The sequence below is a fragment of the Pempheris klunzingeri genome, chromosome 15, assembly GCF_042242105.1.
Source record: "Pempheris klunzingeri isolate RE-2024b chromosome 15, fPemKlu1.hap1, whole genome shotgun sequence".
Lineage (NCBI taxonomy): Eukaryota > Metazoa > Chordata > Actinopteri > Acropomatiformes > Pempheridae > Pempheris > Pempheris klunzingeri.
Window position 1 is genome coordinate 16,762,940 of NC_092026.1, and position 16,518 is coordinate 16,779,457.

General features: G+C 43.9%; 3 protein-coding genes across 7 annotated transcripts; 1 reads left to right on the plus strand and 2 right to left on the minus strand.

The window, feature by feature from the left end:
• The first annotated feature begins 1,341 nt into the window (after window positions 1-1,341).
• tox4a (TOX high mobility group box family member 4 a) lies at window positions 1,342-6,110 on the plus strand. The gene is made up of 9 exons (XM_070845771.1): window positions 1,342-1,724; window positions 1,828-1,893; window positions 2,009-2,308; window positions 2,386-2,631; window positions 2,777-3,112; window positions 3,238-3,318; window positions 3,409-4,125; window positions 5,044-5,186; window positions 5,284-6,110. The coding sequence occupies exons 1-9, from the start codon at window positions 1,620-1,622 to the stop codon at window positions 5,339-5,341; spliced, it is 2,052 nt and encodes a 683-aa protein (XP_070701872.1). The 5' UTR covers window positions 1,342-1,619; the 3' UTR covers window positions 5,342-6,110.
• A 446-nt stretch (window positions 6,111-6,556) lies between these two features.
• On the minus strand, window positions 6,557-11,523 carry LOC139214318 (E3 ubiquitin/ISG15 ligase TRIM25-like). Of its 5 annotated transcripts, none has more exons than XM_070845136.1 (9): window positions 11,458-11,507; window positions 10,734-10,845; window positions 10,306-10,574; window positions 9,844-10,161; window positions 9,344-9,436; window positions 9,160-9,244; window positions 8,980-9,069; window positions 8,566-8,622; window positions 6,557-7,613 (listed from the first exon to the last, which is right to left on the minus strand). In XM_070845136.1, the coding sequence occupies exons 1-9, from the start codon at window positions 11,500-11,502 to the stop codon at window positions 7,081-7,083; spliced, it is 1,602 nt and encodes a 533-aa protein (XP_070701237.1). In that variant the 5' UTR covers window positions 11,503-11,507; the 3' UTR covers window positions 6,557-7,080. The 5 variants fall into 5 exon arrangements, with proteins under 5 accessions (XP_070701237.1, XP_070701238.1, XP_070701240.1 ...); XM_070845137.1 differs by lacking the exon at window positions 11,458-11,507 and adding an exon at window positions 11,203-11,255 and having other exon boundaries at window positions 10,734-10,796; XM_070845139.1 differs by lacking the exon at window positions 10,734-10,845 and having other exon boundaries at window positions 11,458-11,523.
• Window positions 11,524-12,093: 570 nt separating this feature from the next.
• Window positions 12,094-15,381, minus strand: LOC139214896 (zinc finger protein 250). The gene is made up of 4 exons (XM_070845841.1): window positions 15,026-15,381; window positions 14,595-14,743; window positions 14,264-14,369; window positions 12,094-13,753 (listed from the first exon to the last, which is right to left on the minus strand). Exons 1-4 carry the CDS (start codon window positions 15,282-15,284, stop codon window positions 12,792-12,794), a joined length of 1,476 nt encoding a protein of 491 aa, XP_070701942.1. The 5' UTR covers window positions 15,285-15,381; the 3' UTR covers window positions 12,094-12,791.
• Between the last annotated feature and the right edge of the window lie 1,137 nt (window positions 15,382-16,518).

A 16,518-nucleotide genomic window follows, 5' to 3' on the forward strand; every position in this document is an offset into this window, starting at 1 on the left:
ACTGTCCTCATAGGGCTGTCCCACTGGCCTAATTCTACTGTACACATCCCTGTGTCTAAATCTCTATATGTGCCTGGTATATTGAATTATTTCTAATATGTAATAGAATTACAGTATATGTGACTCATCTTTTAAGAATCATCAAGTCTGGCCAAGTCCAATCTGGGATCAGCTGTGACAGGATGCGATGGGTGTGTCGTGACACAAGAATGCAAAACAACACAAACAAAGCAGAGGAGATGGGGGAGCAATTTATACTAAAGCAGTGCGAAATATTTAATCGGAGCTGCACACTTTAGACAAAAATTAAGACTCCGGATCCATCAAGGTGTCTGTCAGGTAAAATAATCACTCTCCTTTGTTCATGTAAAGCATCAAAGGTGAAACTGTGTCACTTTTCATTAATGCTCATGCTGAAGCTTTACTAAAGTCTTGACATTTAAATGCTCCTGAAACTACGCTCTTGCAAGGGAAAAAAAATATATACAACCTTAAATTATAGCAGCATACAACATACACAAAATATTAGAAAAATGTACTGTTCTGAAAGACTGGGGACAACTTTGAGTATTGTCCTACCATGAGGACAGCGGCTGAGGGAAGTAGGGTAGTGTGCACTACAACATAATGGAAATCTTGTTTGATTTGACTTCTTTCTTTCTTTTATTGTCGTTTGGAAAAGTTCTGTACAAATACCAAAAAAATATTACAACATAATATTAAATTAAATCCAGTAAGCATTGATTTTGAGATTTGAAGGTTTGAAGATGCCAAAAGCCAAACATGTTTTATTGTAGGATGCATTGTTGATGCCCATTAAAACCATTAAGTCACTTTTCAGCCACATACCTGCTGACTTTCACTTAAAAATACTGTATTTCCATTCAGTTATTCCAACTGCAAGTTAAAGTAATTGTTAAGTCATGTTTAGTAATTAAAGCCTACCTTTACTGAATGGCCACACAGTGTAGAGAGTGGGGACAGTCCTCATGGGACCGGATCATTCACTGTCTGCTTACAGTGGGAGGCGCTGCTGCCTTCAGGGCCTTTTGTTTGCTTCTATATGGATTTCGGATAACGCAAACACTCGGAGAAATAAGAAAGTAGATCATCTGGTCGCTGTAGTCAAGTTTCACTTTCGTCGGTTAGGAAAGGTACCCTGATATTTGTTTCTTTATTGTCACATCTTAGCAAGGTACACGGTTGGTAGGAATTCAAGTTAGCAAAGACGTTAGGTACCGCTAGTCGTTTGAATTGACGATGTCATTTTTTCCGACAGCCCCCGAATCCAACACTAGCTACTGCGTCCGGGTGAGAGCATCACTCCGGCATATGAATGGCTTTATGCTGGGCCTCCAGTGAGCTTTGCGCCCTGGGGAGTTCATATGTAGTATTTTGGAAACATTGTGATTAATTACTTTTTATCAGTCTCAAATCCCAGAGTGGCCCCAGCTCCCCAAAGCTAAAGTAGCTTAGCATCGTTCCTCGAACCGGAACGTCATGCTAACTAGTAATGATTAGCTAGCTAGCCGCTAGCAGCTTTGGCTAATGTTGGAACAGTTGACCTAAATGGGCGAGGAAATAAATAGAGTACAGTAGAGAGAGTACATCATTTCAAAATGGACCTTAATTTTTACTCTGACTTGTCGGACGGCTGTGCTCAGAATGTTGACTCGGAGTTTTTGGACAGCCAAGCATATGGCGGATACTCTGAGGAAAATAAGGTGAGCTAACGTTAAGCAGCGTTTCGTTGGGAAGGTCAGCTTTGACTAGTAGAAGTTGTTTAATTAGTTAACGTTTGCTGGTTAATGTAACGACCTGTTTCAGTTTCCAGAAGGCAGCGACAGTTATCTCACCATCAGTGGGGCGGGCCATCCTTTCCTATCCGCTGAGGTGAGTTAAATAAAACTAGTGCAGCGAAATATGTTCTTCATTGTATTGATCTCTCCACGCGTGTCTCAGTTCATCTAGTACTGACTCGTTATGTCGTGTCTTCCCCCACTTGTAGCAGACATTTCATACTCCCAGTCTCGGGGATGAGGTCTTTGAGATCCCCCCCATCTCCCTTGACCCAGATCCGACTCTTAGCATAAGTGATGCGGTGTCCCACTTTGAGTTGACCGATGGGTCAGACGGCACCGGGGGACCTTCTGGCTCCCGCAGCCTCGTTAGCAACCTGGTGGTGGAGGCCAATGACCCGTCCTTCGCCTCCACCTTTGTGAACTCGGGGTCTCAAGGCCTGGAGCAGCTGAACCTTGGGGCGATGGGTCAGACTGGAGGGGGAGCCCTACTGAGCTCTTCGGCTCTGGTGAGTAAACGCTGTTCAGAGTTCATGAATGGAGTTAAGAGTTGTTTGCAACTTCTTGTGTGCTTCTTCCACTGCAGGAACTGGGGAATTCAAGTGGTTCACATTTCAGCAGTTCGTCCCCCATGACCATCGATGTCCAACTTGGTGACATTGGTCATGGTCTTTTGGGAAGCAGCCACCTGACCACTATTAACCAGACTGAGCTGACGATGGGTCTTGAGGGTGAAAACATCAGGCACCATTCAGAGACGCATGAGCAGCCGCTGTCTGCGACACCGTCACCAGCTGGCTCCCTGCAGGATGAGGACATGGAAGACTTCAAGGTGAGCGGTTGCACCTGCAGAGGCCTGTGTCAGTGTCTGCTTGCATGCAGTCTTGTGTACATGTATTTTGGGTTTCATGCTATGTTTTATGCTATGCTGCAGCTAATTTCCTCCCCTCTCTTCTACTTTTCCTCTCTCTGCTCAGAGGAGTGTGCTGATAGACTCCACCATATCTTTCTCCTCATCCTCCGCGCTCTCCCACATGTCTTCCCACCCAACCGCTACATCATCGGTGTCCCTGGCTACGGCCAGGAGGGGCGGGGGGAAGCCGACCGCACTGGCTGCAATAACTGGGGCGGCAGTTAGGAAAGTTAGGAAGAAGAAAGACCCAAATGAACCACAGAAACCTGTTTCAGCGTACGCCCTGTTCTTCAGAGACACCCAGGCCGCCATTAAGGGCCAGAACCCCAACGCCTCTTTTGGAGAGGTGTCAAAGATTGTGGCGTCCATGTGGGACAGCCTGGCTGAGGAACAGAAACAGGTAGAAGAACACATGCTTGTACATTCTGTGTCTGTTTTGGGGGAGAAAAAAAAAGGATTATTGTTGGTATTGTAGGGGAAAATGGCATCTATTTACAATAGTGGTACCTGTTTTGTTTCCACTAGGTGTATAAAAGAAAGACAGAAACAGCCAAAAGGGAATATTTGAAAGCACTAGCAGCTTATAAAGCAAACCAGCTCTCACAGGTAAGATCATGTTCTCAAAGAGAAAACCAGTTGATCGCTGGATGGGATTTCTTTTTTTCATATGATTTTTTTAATTGGTCTTCACCACAGCCTGCCACTGAAGAGATGGAGACTGCCCCTTCACCACCTCCACCGGTGGTCAACCCGACGCCTGCTGCCCCTCCCTCTGCTGGTCACCAGACCACCCGCACAGCTAACAACAACCAGGAGGAGAACACCATCACCAACATTTGTGCCTCCAACATCATCCTGGACGTCCCGGAGATGACCACACGTTCCCGCACGGGGGCAAACAAAGCCTCCGCTCCGGCAGCTGCGGCGCCCCCGGCCCAGACCATCACCAAGATCATAATCCCAAAGCACGTGTTGCAGGCGGGGGGCCAGGTGGTGACTGTGTTGCCCGGAGGCGTGCGCACTTTGCAGCCAACACTGGTAGTGGCTGGGGCCTCTCGACAGCCACCGCCGCTGCAGCAGATGCAGAACGCACCGCCTCCACCACGGCTCCAGCAAATGGCGCCAGCACCACCACCCTTACAAGCCAAGCCCCGCGAGGGAAGCGTCATGCCAGGTCTCCCTGTGTCCGTCACGGCTACACCTCCGCCTCCACTCCAGATAAAAATAGTCCCTGCCTCCTTGCAGGGCAAAGAGGCCCTGCCAATTATTGTCCCCAATACAGTGGCTGTGTCGTCTACTGTGACCACGTCTGCTCAGTCTGCACCCGTGGTGTCGGTGCAGGTGGTGAATTCTGCCGACGCCCCAGGCAGTACAGACGAGGATGTAGTAACAGAAGTGCTGCCCTCAGAAGAGGTAAGTGGGAACCTTGTTTATCCACAAATAACTCCACACATAGCTGCTGTCGTATAATTTATCCCAAGACAATGCCAAGCTGTTGTTGTAGCAACAACTTCCTAACTTTCAGAAGTGCAGACTATTTAAGTGGGTCACATTTTAATGTGACCGCCAAATCTTTGCTATTCTCTGCTTCACAAGTCAGAAGCCGTTAAATTGTGTTCCTCCTACCTACAGCTAAAGTAGTACCTATATATCTGTGGCTTGTTATGTTTTTTTGTTTGTTTCACAGCATTGATCGGTTAATGCCCAGTCAGAAACAACAGACTGAAAAGTTGAGAGGATCAGGGCAGCAACGCAGAAAGAATTCCATGTTATCTCTGAGTAAAGTCAGGTGTATCATTAGAAAATGGAAAGAATATGGCACGGCTGTATATAACTGTTGTCTGGGTGTCTCACCAGTTTTACAGCAGAGCATCAGAACAACAGAAAGCGACAGCTAGACGCTCACATGACACCCGGGGTGGTGAAAATTGCTGCTCATTCAAAAATCAGACTCGCACAGCTTAAGCAGTTTCACACAGACAATTGGAGAAATAAACACTAAAGCTGTAACTGCCGTCAAAGCTGCTTCAGTTAAACACTGACTTAAAGAGGATGGACACACATGCCATCAGTTTTTTATCTATTGTCTTTGAGCTGAAATCTTTTTGTCTTGGTTGGTGCAAATAAAGAAATTTGTATCAACTGTGATTTGAAGGAGTTAATATTAATGCATGAAAAAAGGCCAAGCGGACCAAATCATCATACTTATTTTTAGTCTAACTTTTGCTTTCACTGTGTCATGGGGCTTTGTGGAGATGTATATCTGTGCTGGGTTATATTATACTATATTGATATTCATGTTGCTCCTCTAAATTTTCCCTTTATTCCCAGAATGAGATGGAGGTTAATGGGTCCAGTGATGCTGCGTCTGTGAAGAGCGTGTGTGTAAGGACGGGCTGTAACAACCCAGCTGTAGAGAGTGAAGACTGGGACAAAGAATACTGCAGCAACGAATGTGTGGCCACTCACTGCAGGTGTGTAGAGGTTTGACACATCCAGCACTTGTTCTTTTTTTTCCTTTCCAGCTGAGATTAGAAAACTTTTCTCAATCTAATGTTTTCTGTGTTTCAGAAATATATTCCGGGCCTGGTGCTCCATCAGGAATCAGAGCATGGGAACAGTGAAATAAAGTGCAGCCGCTACTGATCGCAACAGCAGAACCCAGAATAGAGTGAGTGAGCAGATACAGAACTGGTGCAGTACAGAAACGTCAAAACCGTCCTTCACCGCTGTGTTACAGTTCTCTCTTTTTGTACATGTACGGTAGGTTTTGACAGGACAATAGACAAATAGCATTGCTATGCATCACTAAATTAGGACAGCCATCCTGTGTCTACTTTGGCCCACAGACTATTCTAATGAAATCCAACACCGTGGAAATGTCTGCAGTGTGGATAATTATGTAGTGTTGTTTGATTATGTACACGGCTTGTAGTCAAGGGACCTCAAGGCAGCTAGAGATCAGCACAATTAAGTGTTCAAGTTGGTCAAAACAACGGTGTTCTTAGATTCTTTTTTTCCCCACTGAAGGTCACACAGGTCAGTTTATATTGTTGGAAAAGTCTGTTTCTCAAAACACTCTGACGAAGAGGATCAAGGTATCAGTGTTTTTTCAGCAGCTTCGTACAGCGCTCACTGTCGGACTTGACATTCATGCTCTGAAATGTTCCGGTGTGTCACATCTCTGCAATAAGCAAGAGAGTCCAGTTCTTTGCTCGGTGAAATGTGCATTGAGTGGGAATACAGTTTGTATCGACGTATATCTTGTTTTTGTACTGGGAATAGTGGCCTTCAAGGTTCAATTTGCCTTCTTTTTTTTTTGTAAAATTCTCTTCAGATGATTCAGTTGTTAAAAAATGCTCCACATTAATGTTTTCTTAATAAATAAGCAAAATTGCTCAAAATAGTGCCTTTTCTCCATTTTTCTCCATACATCTCTCGTGTCTCTGATCTTTGTCATTTAAACCTGCTGTTGCTCAGTTGAACACATGCAGGGCTAATGTTGACAACCTTAAGACTGATAGTGACAGTTACTCAGTAATATCTACGATGAATATGGCTCAGTAACGGACATCCTGAGTCAATCTGCTGACTCTGACTCTTCTCTACCTCTGATACTGTAAAGCGACATTTTGGCCTTTACCATGATCCAGCTGTATAAATGGCTGGTATTCAGCAAGATCTACACACACTAGAGTCAAGAATCTGTAATTCTATTAACTCCACTGAAATTTAGACTGAAGAAGGAGAATGTGCTCTAAGAAGACAAGGAAAAGTCATTTGGCAAAGCCAGTATGATTTAACACGTTACACGTTGTTTTGATAATGCAATTTTGGTTTTTAGAAAAAATTAGACAAGGGTCATAAGTGGTCAGTCTGTGTGCTGCTTTCATCACATTTCATCAGCTACAATTCATTACATTTGTATGTTTGTTCATTTAAATTATATAACAGGGATGAAGACTGGTCTTCATCTGTTAAAAGGCCCTCAACATTGAGAAATGCGCTTTTTTAGTTTCACAGTGTGTCTATTAGCCCTATTTCATACTCTTTTGTACATTAAAAAAAGATAAGAAAATAGAAAATCCCAGCCTTATAAGCACTATATATATATACAGTATATATATCATTTACATTTATACTAAAATAAAGACCCACAGTAAATGGGAGACAATCACCTACTGTGCATACCTTTTAAAACAACATATAATCTATAAATATATTCCTGATGCAAAGGTTCTATTTTTTTGGCTTTGACATAGTCCTGTCTGAACCCTCAGACCCCTCCACATAAAGTGCGAGTCTACTTCCGTTCTCCTAATGGCCGCATAATTTAAGGCAGTCTGGATCCAGTGTCTGTAGGATTATTCATGAAGCTTTGACGATGGAAGCTCTACTGAGTGGATCCACTCTGTAAAGCCCCAAACCCAAACACACTGGCTGAGTCAGTTTAGCCCTGAACTCATGCAGCTGTGTGACTATGGACTCCGCAGCACTGAATGTGATGTTGCCTCGCTCAAAATTAACCGTCACTGCTATCCGGCTGCCCTGCAAGCTTCCAGAGACAACAGTTTTTTGTCTGTTGTGGTAGGCGAACAGCTTGCCTTTGTCCGTGTGCGTGAGGCTCCAGGACTGTTCGTTGTTTCCAAAGGCGCTGTTGTACCTGCTCTTGCGTTGGATGCTCTTGTAGGACACTGCGATGTCCCAGTATCCCTCAGCCTCCACCTCCCAGACGTGGGTGCCAGTGGAGAAGCAGCGGGCGGAGAGGACCTGCGGGGCTTCGTCAAAGCGGCTGTTACTGTTCGGATAGGCCAGTTTGGTTTTCACTCTCTCTGCCGTTTGGAGGTCAGCGGAGACTCCGACGAAAGGACTGGCTGTGTCCACGTCCAGCAAGAGATTTCCTGAGACACACACAGACCGTTTGGGTTTACATTCACAATTTTGATGCTACCCTCATTTATAATACGCACCCATGGAAATCAAAGCAGTCATTAACCAGGCTATTACTTCTAGGATTTTAAGGGATTCAGTAATTGCTGAGTGTAAGAAGAAATAACATTATTTCTCTTAAAAAAGAAAAGTTAAAAAAGAAATAAGCATTATGATCTATTTAATACACTCAGGAGTTTCTGAAGCAGCTGGACCACTGTATAGTGGCTAATGTTAGCTAACCTTAATATAATAAAATATATGTATACTGCTCTGTAGCTAATATTATTCAACCAGTTTGCTGACTTTAAAGTTCATATTTTAATTCTGCCATCTGTTAGATGACATTGATGCTAAAACACAATGTAACTGTCAGTTGGCAAAAGTTATATAATCTCACTTTAAAATCACACAGCTCAGTATATCTGTGCTGTAATTCATATTACATATCTTTGGGACTGGCCAGTTTAACAATCAGTGTGTCTACATTCACACAAGTAAACTAAATAAAAAGCGTGTATGTAAACAGCATATTCTTTTGTCAGAAATCTGGATATGTTCTTCATCCAGTTTTCAGACTGGATTCAGTGTCAATGTAAACACTTCGTCCAGGTTTCTGATGCTTCTCTGTCATGTCGCGACTCACATAGTCGGTCAGATAGAAATTATATAGAATTTATTGTCTGTATCATCTTCTATTACTGAAGATTAGATGAACATGTTCCATGTTAACATCATTAATCGTGTGCATGTAAACGTACTCATAGTCGGCCTTTAAAGTGATTCTACACACAAAACAACCTTGTCTGCATCACACTGACACTGAACAGGTTCTCTCCAGCACTCTTAAATAGAGCATCTCCATCAGGTTTCATTTGATTTCATTTAATCTCAATTGTAAGCCTTTAACAGATCACTTTGTACCTTGATCTTCTGTCTGTGGAGGTATGTGGCTCTTCTTTGGACGATGAGCCAAACGTTCTATGTAAGGATTTTTAAAAAAAGTTATTTGAAAGAAGTTTTATTAGCGAAAGACAGATTATACAATAGAACTGCAGACGTCAACTTGAAGTGTCTGAACACCCACATGTTCTACAGGCACCCTTTTCTTGTATTCAGATTCCTTATGAAAGCATGGATGTGTAAACTAGCACATTCCCAAAATTCATACACCCACTAACAAACATCTTACCATATGTTTTATATAATATGAGAGTTGAGATGTGCTGAACACAATACACAGAGACTGAGAGTCAGACTGCATTATGATAACCCATGGTCAATCACATGTTGCTGAATTCCGTTTTTGCTGTGGGGACCTGAAACCTGCCTTCTTACCTGCAAGGGTGGAATAAATGTGATGCACGCGCTTCTGCTGCTTGTCCAGTGCTTCGGTCAGCGTCTGGTTATCCACAGAGTAGGTGTAGGCTGGTTGGCAACAAAGATGGACATCAGTGAGTGCATGTTCACACGTACTGTACAGGATAAATATGATGCTGATGCTTGGCCTTCTCTTACCATAATACAGAACAATAAACCACAGACAGAGCAGCACCACTGTGACGCTGTTGAGAGACGACTCCGCAGGATTCACTTTCTGTTTCTGTTAGAAGGGGCAATACACATTAGATCTGAAAAGTGTTCAAAACAAACTGTAAACCCTTTGAAATCATTAAATGAGAATTTAGTAAACAGAGCTCACCTCATGTCGGATGTCTTGTTGGAGTTTTTTTACGGACTCACTGGATTCTGTAATTTGCTCTTTGAGCGTTTTGAATCGCTGGTCCATGTGCTCCTGTTGAATAAACACATGCAGTTATACTTTAAACCCCTTAACATCCAGTTTTGTCCTTTTATTTCCCCTTAAATAGCTCATGGCTTAAATAGCATCATTCTATTTTACAATTGTTTTGCACACAATCCAAATGTTCTTACATATCTGGCATCTTTGGAAACTTTAGGCTCCCCATTAGAATTTAAAACAAAGTTCTGTGGGTTTTTCCCCACAGCACGAGTTTGTAACTTTTCATTGTCATGCCAAAGAAAACCAGTTTCTTTGTAGCACAGTCAGCTACAGGAATTTCCCCATTGGTTTACAAGAAGCTGTTGCTATCAAATCCTTCCTTTGTAAATCCAACCTGATTTCTTACTGCCATAATGATGCTCAGATTTTTTCTTTGCAATCATATGTTCAAAACTCACAGTCAGCTGTCTGCGCAGGACCGTGGAGGCCTCAGTGGCCAGGCTGTGCTGCTTGCTCTCCAGGGCGCACATGTTGCAGATGTAGCGTCTGGACGTGTTGCAGTAGTACCTCAGCACCTCGTCCTCGTGCTGCGGGCATTTCCTCTCGAGGAGGTCACCCAGAGGATTGACCAAGGGGTGCCCCGTGAACACCGGCAGCTCCAGGTGGTCCTTGACATGCTCTTTGCACAGCGACACCTCACACTTCAAACATGTTTTCATGGCCAAAGTTTTTCTCTCCAGGCAGCAGTCACAGTACACCCTTTTTGTCTGATTGTCCTGCTTACAAAAATTCAATATTGGAGATGGGAAGAAACGGTGTGTTAGGCGTTTTGAGGATCAGTTTTAGTGTTCCACAACTATTAGTTCTCTGCTTCTTTTAAGTGTCGTAATTAAAGAGACTGTAGGTGAAAAAGCACATACCTTCCTCTTCCTGATCTCCCTGAAGTCCTCTGCGATATTGGTCAGTGTGTAGCTCTTTTGCACCCCAATGATCCGTCCAAAATATCCCCTACAGTCTGGGCAACGGAAGGGGAGGTCTGAGGAGTGATCCATCATGCTCTCCAGACAGCCCATACACATGCTGTGTCCACAGGGCAGCTGCCGAGGATCCTTGAAGATGTCCTGGCACACCGGGCACGTCAGCATCTCCTCAAGCTTTGTTTTCTTTCTGTCTACCATTCTTGATCCCTCTTCCTCAAAGAGCAGACAGGACGTTAATAGTTACCTGTGAAGTTTGCACTGCACTCAGCTGCTGCCTTCGTAAACACTATTGTCTATTTTGTCTGTGATGAGTAACCCATGACCTCTAGCTCAAGATCATGGGAGAGAATCACTGAAATGATTCCTACCTTTAAGATTAAAGCTGAGTAATGCCCTCAGTCCTGCTTGTTCTGTCTTCAGTACACACACAGCTAAAAGTGAAAGCACTGCTGAGTTTTGTACTTCCTGATGGGGCGGGGCCTGAGAGGAGGAGGATCATGACCACTCCACCCTAGATATGAGACTGAAGTAAAGTACAGAACTATGGCAATAATCATCTAAAGTACGAATGAACCCTGGGCTGGTCACACCTGCTCTGAGACTGACCCTGCTCAAATCATTAACGTGTGTGTGGGAGCTGCACAACAACCTTGATCTGTAAATGATGTCATATAACTGACGCAACCCTTGGAAGACTGTACAGTACATTACACAGTCTTTAGTGAAGTTAAAACAGGTCGACATTTTAAAACTTTTGTCGAGTGTAAATGTGAGTCTCGCCTCCTCTTCGGCAGATTTAACTTTGTCAAGGCATAAAATAAAAAACTACTTACTTACGTAACATATTCTTTCAGTTCTGCCTTGGTTAAAACTTCTTGAATCTGCTCAGACTTTTATAAAAACAAATCAGAACTACCACATTTAGCTGGTATGCCATAAACGGCAGTCATAGTCATAGTGAAGACAGGACCTGCTAATGGCTAATTTAGCAATATAAAACGTTTGTAGTGACTTTCAACGAAACGTGTACATTAATATGCCACTGAGGGTTGAACGGGTGCACTTGTTAAATAAAGACTTACGAAAACCTACATTATAGCTCCAACAAGGCTTCTGCATAAATGAATACCAATCCATGCATCTCTTCCTGTAACCTAGCTAACGTACACTTCCTGTTTACATCGCCCAGAGCATTATGGGATCTCTGGTGGATAAAATGTACTAACTCCCAAATGTAATTAAAAGAAAAACAATACGGGTGACAAAGTTAGCTTTTTGTTTTACAGATACAGTTAAAAACGTGTGTTCAGTAGCAAGTCTGAGCTCTCCTCTGTGTATTCAGGTACAGGTATTTACTGTGTGTGCATCTATGCTGGACATGTAAAATATTACACACTTTATGGAAGATCTGAGTAATCAATTCTGTAAATCTTCAAGTGCCATATAACTAATCTCTTAAAAATAATTGTTTATTAACTATCTTATCATTTATGTTATTGGTTCTGAGCCTTTTATTTTATTATATTATATATTTCATATTTACAGGTGCTGTATTGAAAAGGCACATCCTTGCTCCATACTGAATGTAATGTAATAATAATAATTCACACAACTAAAAGGACTGAATTCACTGTGTGCCAAAAAGATGTCTTTTTTTTTTATTAAGCAACACAGAAAACTTATCAAGCATCAAAAGCTTAAAAATATGAAAACAGACATTTGCCAATGTAGAGTATGTTTATCAAGGAATACAAAAAAAACGTTTAAAAAGTATTTAAAAGGAGAACTTGAGATTCACAGAGTGATGCCTTCACATTAAAAGCAGACTTTGTATTAAGTCAGCAAGGACACTCTAAAAGAAAGTGGTTGACATAAATGAGCATTATATAAAAAGGATATAGAGACAAAAAACAAACATCAGTCGAAGTACTTTACTTGACTGAATGTAACTTTGACACAGGAAGGGTTGGCAGGTGAGGGTCTGTACTTTGCCCACCCAAACAATCACCAGACATCTTCTATATCACCAATAAAAGCATAAAAAAGTGACTAAGCATTCACCCATGTATTACACCTATGCAACTGTGCTGGGTGGAGACTGACTGTGTGTTTCTCAGAAGGTCTAATGTTAAAAAAGTGTAACGTCAACTCTTGCACACTGTTCCAGTGGCTCTACCGCTCCACAATCACAAGAGGCAGAAACATGGCAAGGAACAAGAAACAAATTCTCCTTATTTGTCATTAAAATATAACCTTCATGGAATGACTGAACATGAGGAATCAACTGATGAACATGGTTTCTGATTTCTCAAAGCTTTAAACTTTCTTATCACAACTTTACATAACATGTCTTCTACAAACGAGATACAGTATGTTCAGTCTGAGGTAGAAAATGGCAGCACCACAACTGGCCACCTCTTCCACAGTTACAAGCCAGCAATCGCCCTGAATGACGGAACAAAGAACCCGCACTGGTGTCTCTCCAGATTCCTCATGATCCTGAACATCTTGCCACACTCGGCGCAGGTGAAAGGCTTCTCTCCGGAGTGGAACCTCAGGTGTGCTTTCAGGTTGTCTCGCAGACGGAAGCTTTTGTTGCACTGCGTGCAGGTGTGCGGCCTCTCCCCCGTGTGGAACCTCAAGTGGCGACGGAGGCTCTTCCTCAGTGCAAACGTCTTCGAGCACACTGAACACGAGTATGGTCTTTCTCCGGTGTGAAAGCGCTCGTGCCGCCGGAGGATCTTCCGCCGCCTGAATGTTTTCCTGCAGATGCTGCAGGTGTATCCGTTGCGTGAGTGGGCGACCACCTTCTGAAGCTGCCAGACGCCGTTTCCACAGGGGGTGAAACAGCAGAGGCGATGGCCTGTGTGAGGACCTTGGTGGCGGCGGAGGTCTTTGGGGAGAGGCCAGCCGGATTTGTGGTTAGCATCGTGATCTTTATCATCCTGAAGCTTCATCTGCGACTCAGACACTGTGAGCATGTTCACCAGTTGCACCGCACAGGGACGCATCAGCTTCTGGTCCACAGAAGTCAGTTTTAGTTTCATTTTCATGTGGACGTTGTTCTTTGCCTCCTTCGGCGTGTGGATCCGTTCCCAAACCCCAACAGGAGCAGGTGTCACGGCCCCATCAGACGGGGACGGGCTGTAGGCGGTGCCCTTGGCGGTGCTGCCGCAGGCTTGCTGGGGCTCGGCGTGAACACGCTTCTCTGGACTGTCAGGTTTGGGAGCTGGAGACTCTGGCTTTAGGATCAGTGGGCAAACAAACTTAACCTTCTCCCCAGAAATGGCATTGCGCGTATCCGGTTGGATAACGAGAGGCTTCTGTTTAGCTGGAGAGCTCTGTGTAGGTCCCTGTGCCAACGTCTCTGTCCGGGTCCCTGCAGAGGCTGAAAAAGACATGTTAATTATATTGTGCAATCTCACTATCCGTTCCTCATTCAGCTTCAGCATTCCTCCACCTTTTACCAAAAAGCGTATCATTTAGCTGTGAGGCAAGGTGAAACTTCAGAACTATTGTTGAGTTAGCCATCAAGTGCACCCACGCCCGGAGATATTCCTATTGTGCCTTGCCTGTCCCGTCTGTTTCTACCATCCTGCTATTTATTTGAATATTCCTGACTGTGTAATCTAATATTTATGTGACCGTACTTGATTATCCTGTTCACGGTTACTGTGGGGGGGTCTGTGAGCCTATCCCAGCATGCAGTGGGACACTCCTGTAAAATGTGAAAAGTGTAATCCAAATTAGTTTTCTATGTTTGAGAGCCAGTTGTTTAATCTGTACTCAGCAATTCAAAACCTTCACAAATAAAAGCCCCATTTTAGTCTGATCTGTCTCATGTACATGCTTCCAGACTGATTGCCCCTGTGTGTTTCAGACTTGAACCCCAACTCACCGTCCTGATGCCTTTCCTCTCCGTGCATAACAACGTCAGTTAGCTGCACACTATCAGTTGGAGACTCTGCTTCAACCTCCACCATGTCCAGGGTCTGCGCCACAATCTGATTAAAGAAGAAACACAACAAACGTACGCGTCTGCAGTTTGGTATCAGCCACGAGACCGACTATGATCAACACCTTCCATTAAATAACGACAGCAAGACAAGCACTGCTAGAAAAAGTCAGGCTGTGATGGCATGCAACTGTGTAAGTCACAAAGCTGCTCATAGTGTCACCCAGCCTGTTCCCCTCTGGGTGATTTACTCCCCCTGTAAACACTCACTGACCTGTTCCTTCAGAGGCGACCGTTCCAGGTCAGCTTGGCCATTATCTTCAGTCAGGAGGATTTCTGCTGGAATGAGACGCCCCTCCACCATTCCCTCCCCCTCCTCCCTGAACTCCCCTAAACAATCGCCCTCTGAGAAAAGAAGGGTGCCTGTGGAGAAGGGGGGGGGACACATACATTCCTTTACCATGGGTTTTCAATGGGAGACTCGCTGTAAGACTTGAGTGCAACAACTACAGATGAACCAAGTGTGCAACAACTAAATGCACAAATGCATCGAAATAAATATATTGACTGCATACAAAACATGCTGGACCCTGCGTCTGATTTTATCAGGCAGTTCAAGTCTTCAGGAGCAACAGTCTGCACTCTGCAGCTTCGCCATGGACGCAAACAGGAAGTCACAGCATTTAAATCTCCAAAGACACAAACCACAGAGCTCCAGCGGCGGATAAATGTCCTCGTCCACTTGCACTCCGATGCTGCGTGTTGTGTCCCCGCTTGACAAACTACCCAGTGCCTTGAACGTGTCGTGTCCCTTGTTGTCCCCGGTGCGGCCCGCATCCCCATCCGGCGCCGCGGCTCCGTACCTGCTCTCAAACAGTTTGGTTAACTCCACCGTGGCCGCTTTCACCAGCGCCCCCAGCACCGACTCCACCTGCGCCTGGAGGTTCACGACGCCCGCCGACATTTTGGCTGCTCCTACGGCGCAGTAAGCAGCGTTTCCGCGTTAAATTATAGTAGAAGGGAAGTTATAAATTAGCGGAAGCCTTTATTTACCAACGACAGCCACATGGCTTGCAGAAAGAAGGGGCGTGTTTCGAGTTGGCGCAGGCGCGCCAAAGTCTGGAGGGGGATTACGTCACGAGGTGAGAGGGGCTAAAGATGAGAAGAGCAGACGGACCAGACACTCACGTTTCCTGTCACCGTCTTTAGCATCAATCCCCTGTATCCATTCCTCTAGATTTAGCTATTTCCAAAATACTTTTATGTTAAGTGACCTTTATTTTAATCAAAAAACTTTAAGTTTGGAAGAACAAAGCACATTTTTGTCCATTGTGAAGAGCAATAAAGGTTTGATAAGAGAGCAATGAAATGTTTCAGTCATTATTATTCTGTTATTATTACAAGCCACAGTGGAACATTTGGTCTTTTGATTTATAGGTGGTTACAGGCAGCCATGTTGGGGTAATAAAAAGACTACACACACATTCAACTAAATGTTTCAACTTGACTGTTTGCTTCCATCTTGGCTTCCGTGCATCTGTGCAGCAGTTCAGCTTTTGTTCACCTTGAATTTGATGTGTGCCACATTTGATGTGTGGTAATAAGCTACGTGCAAGCCAAATCTGCAAATTGTGCCGTCTCCCACCGTGCTTTAAAGTCTCCCACCTGGTGTGGACGCTATCCTAAAACAGACTTTGGGCTTAAGTTGTATGAAATCCCATACATACAGGCCTAAACATAGGCTTGACGTTTTGCCATAAAAGTTGGGATTTGTAAACAATATTTGGTGGAAAAATGTGGCCACGTTGGCAGTAGGATGCTGCTTGAGAAAGATGCTGTGCATTGCAACCTGAGTAGATGCCACCTCAAGCCACTTTTGTGTTCTTTGTCACCTTTTTGTATTGAACTGCTCCCTTCTTTTTGAAGAAGCCCTCATTCCTCCTATTTATCTGTGGATTATTGAAAAACTAACACCACCATACCCATGGAGGTTGGGATTTAGAGACACAGTTTGGTGGGAGATGTGCTCTCGTCTGTGGAAAATCCATGTTTTTGCTCTTTTTATGAAATGTAAGATACTTTTATCAAGTCCAAACCTACATCACTGGAAGTATCCAAAGGAAAGGAAAATGAATAAAATGATGCACACACTGCATTACTGTGATATTTACAGGTTAGTGAGCATGTGCTGGATGTTC

Bases quoted from the DNA above. Each gene is read 5' to 3' on its own strand.
- tox4a (XM_070845771.1), top strand. From the start codon at position 1,620: ATGGACCTTAATTTTTACTCTGACTTGTCGGACGGCTGTGCTCAGAAT. The intron at 2,632-2,776 runs GTGAGCGGTTGC...CTCTCTGCTCAG, and splicing joins AGGACATGGAAGACTTCAAG to AGGAGTGTGCTGATAGACTC. The intron at 4,126-5,043 runs GTAAGTGGGAAC...CTTTATTCCCAG, and splicing joins AAGTGCTGCCCTCAGAAGAG to AATGAGATGGAGGTTAATGG.
- LOC139214318 (XM_070845136.1), bottom strand. From the start codon at position 11,502: ATGGATTGGTATTCATTTATGCAGAAGCCTTGTTGGAGCTATAAT. The intron at 10,162-10,305 runs GTATGTGCTTTT...TTTTGTAAGCAG, and splicing joins GGGAGATCAGGAAGAGGAAG to GACAATCAGACAAAAAGGGT. The intron at 7,614-8,565 runs GTACAAAGTGAT...TGTGTGTCTCAG, and splicing joins TCCACAGACAGAAGATCAAG to GAAATCTCTTGCTGGACGTG.
- LOC139214896 (XM_070845841.1), bottom strand. From the start codon at position 15,284: ATGTCGGCGGGCGTCGTGAACCTCCAGGCGCAGGTGGAGTCGGTGCTG. The intron at 14,744-15,025 runs GTTTGTGTCTTT...CCTTCTCCACAG, and splicing joins TCCGCCGCTGGAGCTCTGTG to GCACCCTTCTTTTCTCAGAG. The intron at 14,370-14,594 runs GTCAGTGAGTGT...TTCTTTAATCAG, and splicing joins GGTCGCCTCTGAAGGAACAG to ATTGTGGCGCAGACCCTGGA.